This window comes from Alligator mississippiensis, chromosome 7, assembly GCF_030867095.1.
Source record: "Alligator mississippiensis isolate rAllMis1 chromosome 7, rAllMis1, whole genome shotgun sequence".
Lineage (NCBI taxonomy): Eukaryota > Metazoa > Chordata > Crocodylia > Alligatoridae > Alligator > Alligator mississippiensis.
In genome coordinates, this window is record NC_081830.1 from 9,325,940 (window position 1) to 9,333,790 (window position 7,851).

Consider the following 7,851-nt stretch of genomic DNA (forward strand, 5'->3'; position numbering starts at 1 on the left):
CCTATCAGATTGTAAGTAGACTATAATTTAATTGGGGAATTCTACTCCAAATATGATAATGTAATAAAATCAATATTTATCCTCATGAAAGAAGTTTCATTGATATATTGCTGAATTTATTATGTAGTCTTAAAACAAGCCATATGTGGTAAAAAGATGCAGATATATATACATTTACTATGGCTTTACAGAGTTTTTGGGAATCCCAGACATAATGTACTGGCAGATAATGAATGCTTGGGATGAAATTGTCCCATTCTTTTTTAGTAACCCTACAGCAGTTGTCACTTTAGGGTCAATCCAATGCAAGAAGACTGTGATCAATAGATAGATAGATGGGCAGTTAACCAGAGAGAGAGAATGTAACCAGATATTTGGGATAAGCCCTAAAGGGAGTGTTGGAGAAATATCTTGGAAGTAAGCTTAGCATGCTAGCTAGCGAGATAGGGTCAGTTCACTTTGGGCAAACCATGATGCTGTAGTTGCGGATATACCTGTTTGTTTATAGATTTCTTTATCCAAATTAATCCAGCCAACCCCATGGAAAGACATAACAGGACTGTGATTGCTGAGTTCATTTTTCTGAGGTTCACCTGCCAGCAGCAGCTCCAAGTTGTTCTCTTTATTTTGTTCCTAACCATTTACCTCTCATCACTCATGGGTAATGTTCTTATCGTTGTCATTGTCTTGGTGGACTCCCGGCTGCAAACTCCCATGTACTTCTTCATCTGCAACCTCTCAGTAGTGGAGATCTGGTACACCACTGTCACGGTGCCCAAGATGTTGGCCAGTTTCCTGGTGGAGAAGAGCATGATCTCTGTATCCAGCTGCATAGTCCAGTATTATTTTTTCTTCGCCCTTGCTGCCATTGAACTCTTTCTCCTGACAGTCATGGCTTATGACCGATACTTAGCCATCTGCAACCCCCTGCGTTACTCCACCATCATGAGTCCCAGAACCTGCCAGAACTTAGCTGTGGTATGTTGGCTCCTGGGGTTCACCTGCCCAACGTTTGCATCCATCATGCTGGCCAGGCTTTCCTTCTGCACCCCAAACAGGATTAACCATTTCTTCTGTGATGCTGATCAGCTCTTTAGACTCTCATGCTCTGAAACCTATGCCATCCAGGGGGTGGGCTATGCTGTCAGCACTGTTGTCATTATGTCTGCTGTCCTCTTCACCATGGCCTCCTATGTCCAAATCATAGTCACCATTCTGAGGATGTCATCTGCTGCTGCCCGACAGAAAACATTTTCCACCTGTGCGGCACACCTTTCTGTGGTCAGCATTTATTTTGGGACCCTCATCTTTATGTATGTGCGCCCCGCGGTGAAGTATGAATCAAATGCCAATGTGGTGGTATCTGTCTTCTACTCCGTTTTAACACCACTGCTGAATCCAATCATATACACACTGAGAAACAAGGATGTGAAAGAGGCCCTGAAAAAAACTTTCTTGAGGGGTAAGGAATAAGATTGGGAGTTCCTGAGTTCTCCTGGCTTCCCTATTCCTCATTTCAGGGCTCATGTACATGTTCATGAACGTGCCTCAGTTACAGCACAATTACTTTTGTTCTTGCTGAATGAAGTACTAACTATATGCACAGTAACTAGAGATAATGTTCAGTAGTGCCAGTACACAGGTATTTTGTGACTCTTCCTGCATAGTAGCCTAAAAACACCATGTGGTAGCATATTAACATGGTTTTTGACTGGCATGTTACTGGTCAGTGTTATTAGGCTACTGTGCAGTAAGCATCTCATGTAGATGTGTCCTCAGACTCCTAAACTAAATCCATGAAGGTATTTTGCTTTCTGTCAGCTGCAGCTCATATTCTAGTTAATAGACTAAAATACTTAGAACTATTCCCAAAGATGGGTGTGATCAATTTTTGGGGGGGGGTTTTGAACCACAATTACTTGTTAGTAGAGTTATCGCAACTTGACAGTTTAAAAAAATGAGCTCCAAAATTCAGATCTTCACATAGATTTGTCCATGGTAGAATAGGTATAGCATGAAAAGATGTCTGATTATCAAAATCCTTAAAAAAATCTCTCCTGATTTTTTTTTTTTTAAGTAAATTAATGGTGTTTAGGAGTCCTGGAAATATGCAATGACTTGTCTCAGCAACAAATTACATTGCAAATCCAGTAAAGAAATAAAATATGGCATTCTTCATCAGGTTCTCCCAGGTTTAAGGTAAAATTTGGTACATGAAATGAACTGTCAAGCCCCCGTTCCTCACTAGATCAAGCCAGATTTCTTCAATATCAAAATATTAACGAAGAAAAGCAATTCAAAATGTTGCAGGATTCTGAACTTGTACCAGAACTGCCGTGCTATAGCAATGAAAGAGGCAAGCTTTCAATTTCAGTGATACCTTTTATTGAACAAACTGTAGAGTTGGGATAGGCATAGACAAGCTTTTGGGTATGGTAGCAGTCTTCGTCTGACTTGTGGGAGGGAAGCGTACACAAGAGAGCTAAGTAACAGATGGAACCAATGCTTGTGTCAAACTCCATGTTCAAGTGTGTTATAGTGAACCAGATTCTCACTTTGTGTTATTGTATATGCTGCTATAATATATGTTACAAAATGATGCCTAGAGTATACCATGTGCATGTTATGTGTAATACAGATGTTGCCTTATAAACACGCAAATCTACATATGTACATGAGAATAACACATTTTCCAAGCTAAAATTTGTAATTCTGACATGAAAGCTAAGAATGGTGTCTTGAAGTTTTGTAAAAAGGAATAAAGTTCTAATATTCTTGTTTCTATTCTTATTCAGTGTGAAAATACATTTTTTAATTTCCAAATCCCCATGAAAAGAAGTTGTAAGTGTCCAACACCTCCAAGTTTGATTCGATCTTTGTTGTGGTCACTGAATTCCTGTGTGTTCCCAGTTGAAACACACTTCTCTCACTCTGGCTTGCCACTATGTGGCATGTTGAGTAGGGGTATGGACAGGAGCCAGTACTCTATCCTTCCTGGTTGGTGGAAGACAAGTGATGAGGGTGGCCTGTCACTACTTGGGAGAGGAGAAACCACCAGTGGAGGTTCTCTCCCTCTACAGCCAGCAGGAGCCTGCTGGAGGCATTTGTTGGAGGTGAAAAATCTTGTGAAAAGCACTTTTTGAAGTGAACAGGCAGTGGGAGAGAAGTAAAGATAAAGGACTTAAAAAAAAAGAATTAAAAAAAAAAAAGGTGGGGCGTGAGGTCTTGGATGTGTTTCACTGAATTAGGTTAGGGTTAGGGAGATTTGGGTAAGTACACACATCATGTCATAGCTGAGACAGAAGGCTTGTTGCAGGCCACACCACAGAAGGAATTAGGTTAGCTCTACCCTGGTGTGAGTGCTGAGACCCAGCAAGCTTGTGACATGCCACACTGCGGCAGAGGTGACATCCAGTTTACAGTTGGCCTGGTGCTTTCCTTGGTTGCAGCCTCCTATGATTCCTGCCCTACCAAAACTTTAAAACTAGCTGCTGGGGAATGGCAGTGGCATTTCTATTTAGGCAATACTGAGACAGTCAACTGACTTCATGGCTCATTTTCATCTCCCTGATTCCTGCTAATCCCCCCCCCCCCCCCCCCACTCCACAGGTGTGAATGACCTTGAATAATATTTTGTAATGGTCTTGAGGGTTCACTATTTCTTCTGCAATTTTGCTGCTTGTCAGTCACTCCTGGTAATGCCTTTCTTCCATTTCACAGCCCGGCAGTCTGTTTTTAGTTCCACCAACACCTCTTAAGGTGTTGTAATATTAACTCCGGTGTAGAAATGACTGACAATGAAGTATTAGAGGCACTATCAAGATACTTGAGAAGGCTATCTTTTTGTTTTATGAATTTGTGTAAGAAACATACATATAACTATAATGACTACCAGACTAATGGGAATCTTTTTTTGAGTGTTTTGACTATTATTGTCTAGTTTGTTGTTTTTTGTTAAGCTTTATATATAGTCTAACAACATAGTGCACATGCCAATATTTATGTTTGGTTTTGCTTTGAACCAAAACTAAGTACTTCAGTGTTAGCCTCCTAGAATAGTAGCAAAGTTCCCAGTTTGTCATTAACTGGAGAAAAATGTGTCTTGTGTTCTATGTGATGATGTGCCATCCTATTTGGACCTACCTGTTCAAAAGTCTAGATTGAGCCATGACTGCACTGGGATGCTCATAGAGGTCAAAGTATTCTGGGGTCATACCCTGTGGCAGAAGGTGGAGGTGTTGGCTTAAGGCCAGCACCTGCCCCTGGGCAGTAGAGCTCCGAAGGATTGAAAATTTGCCCATGGAACAAAGACAGAAGGGCTGAAATCGTGCATTTTGGCTAGCTGAAGGACTGAAATTAGAGCACTTTTTTTCTCCCTGGATCAGACTAACACTTCCCTTGAAAGACCTGAGTCAAACAGATCAAAGATTTGAACAGCGTAGAATAGAAGCACATTTAGGCACTTAAGCCCACTCAGGTGCCCGATGGGTGGAATTGTATCTGACGTCAGGAGCCTGCCTCACCCTGAACTCTACTGGGATCCAGAAAAGAGGTAGTTTTCTGCTTATGTCACCTGCAGAGCCTCATCCTGCAAATACATTTGAGCATGTGTAACCCTACACAGCAGACACTTGGAGGAAAATGTACTACTTTCTTACCAAATATTCCCAAGGCTCATGTGTTCACCTATGTTAAGGGAGAATCAGGCTGAAATCTCTTTTCTGTCTGAGGAGATATGAGCCTCCCATGAGAATTATCCCACCTCCTAACCATGGTGGCTTGTTAGGGTGGCATGACTCTCTAAATGTCCTGCTGAATATGTTTAACTTTTTATAAAATCCTGAAATATTCATTGGAGCAGGGTCAGATCCTGGGGTCTCCTCTCTTTAAAGATAGTGCCCTAAACAATAAGTTATTGACTTAATCTCAAACTCTTTCTCTCTACCCCATTGAAGAGGTAATTAGACGATGATTAAAAATGGAAAAGCTTCAAAAGTGTAGATGGGAACTTTTCCTTCCCTTGCTAGAAATGTAGGAGCAGAGTCTCATCCAGTTCCCTCCACTTGTTTTCTAAAACATGAAGCAATGTGGAAAGCTCTGATGTGCATCCCAGTGAAGGTTTGGTTAGAGAGCCTCCATTTCCTTCAAAATATCCCTTCAACCTTCATCTTCAGCAATTTCTTGCCATTGACAATGATTGTCTTCCACAATTGTCTATCTATGTCTCCAAAGATGTCTGATGAGGCCTGCCTGGGATCAAGAAATTCTACTGTAGCTGGAACATGTATTTTTGTGTGGGATGGGTGGCACTGGATTCTTGATTTGGCCCATGACATGCTGTTTCTGCTGTTCCCAATTTTCTATCTCTTGTTCATGTTGTAAGGTATCAAATGACTGTGATCCCTGAAGAAGACTCTTCGTCCATTAGGGGTGGTCTTGGGTGGTCTTGGTGTCCCATGAGTTGACTTTAGTATTGTATTTTTTAAGTTGGCCTTCAGGACATCCCTGAAATGCTTTCTCTGCACTCCTCGTGAGCATATGCCTTGGCTGAGCTGGGAAAATAAAACTTGCTTCACGAGTCCAGTGTTGGACATCCAGATGTCATGGTGGGCCCAGTGAAGTTTGTGTGAGATGATCATCACCTTGATGCTCATGGTGTTTGCTTGTGAGAGGACTCTAATGATGATGTATCTGTCTTCCCACTGGATTCTGAAGATCTTCTGCAGGCAGTGTTTCTGGAACTGTCCCAACGACTGTAAATGCCTCCTATATGCTGTCCATGTCTCAGCTCGGTACAGCAAGGTGGGGATCACCACTGTTTGATAAATCATGAGCTTCTTTTTGGACATGATGTCACAGTCTTGCAACACTCATTTCATCAGGCATCCAAAGGCAGCACTTGCACATTTGAAGTGATGTAGTATTTCTTTGTCAGTGACAGCCTTTTGTGAGAAATGCCTTCTGAGGTATGGGAAATATTCAATGTTCTCTAGAGTCTCACCATGACTATAAATTACCAGATATGGGGACTTTTCATTAGGAGCTTGTTGGTGGAGGACCTTGGACTTCTGAATGTTTAGCATCAGCCCTAGTTTCTTGTATGCCTTGGTAAAGATGTCAACAATTACCTAAAGGTCTACTTCTGAGTGAGCACACGCTACAGCATGGTCAGCGTACTGGGGCTCAATGATTGAGGTTGGCGTGGTATTGGTTTTGGTTTGGAGTCAGCTGAGGTTAAACATCTTACCATCCATTTAGTAGTTCAGCTCCATTCCAGCTGGAACCTTGTTGGTGGTCAGATGTACCATCATAGCAAGGAATATTGAGAAGTGTTGCAGCCTTGCTTAACTCCTAGCTTAACCTCTAAAGGATATGTGATAGATCTGGTTTTGAGAACCACCACTTGTGTACTGTCATGGAGGAGGCAAAAAATGGTGATGAATTTCAGTGTGTATCTTTATTTCAGAAGCATCTGCACAGCGCTTCTCGGTTGACAGTAGAAGGCCTTCTTCAGGTCAAATAAGGCCATGTAGAGAGGTTTATGATGTTCCTTGCATTTTCTTTGCAGCTGGCAAACAGTGAAGATCATGTCAGTTGTGCTTCTTGATGCCCTAAACCCACACTGAGAAGAGGTCTTCAGGAAATAGAAGGAGAAGGTTCAGGAGGGTTCTTGCCCATTATGATCTCATTTTTACCATTATTTTTTTCTGGACAATAGATCACAAAAATCATAATACTTTTCATATCACTGCTCTTTTGGGAGTTACGAAATGCCCAAAGCAACCACACACATGCTTTTTATTCAGTAGGGTTGTGTGAAACAGCACCATTTCGTTTCGACATCCATTTCGCTGTTTTGAAGGGACAGTGTTGTATTTTGCTGTTTCAAAGCACTGTTCCTTTTCATGTCATCTAAACTGTTTTGCTGTTTCAATGCATGTTGATGTTTTGTCCATAGGCTATAATGGGGAATCACAAAAATGCCTATAACTTTGTCATTTCTTTCCTGATTCGAATGAATAGCAGGGATGGTAGATGCTGCTGAGACCACAAAGCCTGTCAAGTTTCAAGGAGATAGGTACAGGGGTTTCTGAGAAACTGCACCTCAAACTGTTCAGAGGAAAACTCATGTCACTTATAAGTGTGAAGGCACAGGGAGGTGAAAACAGCAGGCTTGGTAGCCCCCACTAAGGCCATGAATCCTGCCAAGCTTCAAGGAGATAGGTGTAAGGGCTTTTGGGAAACCACCTCAAACTGCTGAGAGCAAAACTCATGTCACTTGTAAGTGTGAAGGCACAGAGAAAGCTCATTTCAAACAATGCTTTTTATGCAGTTTTTCTATCCTTCCCCCAGAGCATTGGGATTGGAAGGGACCTCAGGGAAGGAGCTCAGTCACTGGCCAGCTACACAGTCAATATAAGAGCAGTCCTTCCCCGCCTCCTCCCCCTCCCTCTCCTTACTTTCTGTTCAGCTGCAAGCAAGCCGGGCTTCAAAACTCAAAATGTTTTGAAACTTGAAAAGTTTTGAGTGCACACATTTTGTTTCGAAGCATTTTGTTTCATTACATTTTCGCTGTTTTGAGCTCAAAACGTGTTGAAACAGCTTCAAAATAAAATAACTGTCGAAATTTAGCACAGCCCTGTTATTCAAAAGAAGAATCACCAGCTCCTTGGTTACGTTACTATATTGTTATTAAATGAGTCCATTTGGAATCTAACTACTTCAACCCTTTCTTTTCTTCCCTTTTGTTTTCTACTTCATTTTCTTTTTCTTATGAAATATATACAAGAGGACTAAGTTTTCAAAGCCTCCTAGAAAATCAAAAATCTCAAAACTTTTCTTTGATCAAAG

At 41.5% G+C, this 7,851-nt stretch overlaps 1 protein-coding gene across 1 annotated transcript; it reads left to right on the forward strand.

Annotated features, from left to right (window-relative positions):
* Positions 1 to 540: 540 nt before the first annotated feature.
* LOC132251740 (olfactory receptor 6N1-like) lies at positions 541 to 1,473 on the forward strand. Its single transcript, XM_059731669.1, has one exon. The coding sequence runs from the start codon at positions 541 to 543 to the stop codon at positions 1,471 to 1,473; it is 933 nt and encodes a 310-aa protein (XP_059587652.1).
* The last annotated feature ends 6,378 nt before the right edge of the window (positions 1,474 to 7,851 follow it).

Bases quoted from the DNA above. Each gene is read 5' to 3' on its own strand.
- LOC132251740 (XM_059731669.1), top strand. From the start codon at position 541: ATGGAAAGACATAACAGGACTGTGATTGCTGAGTTCATTTTTCTGAGG.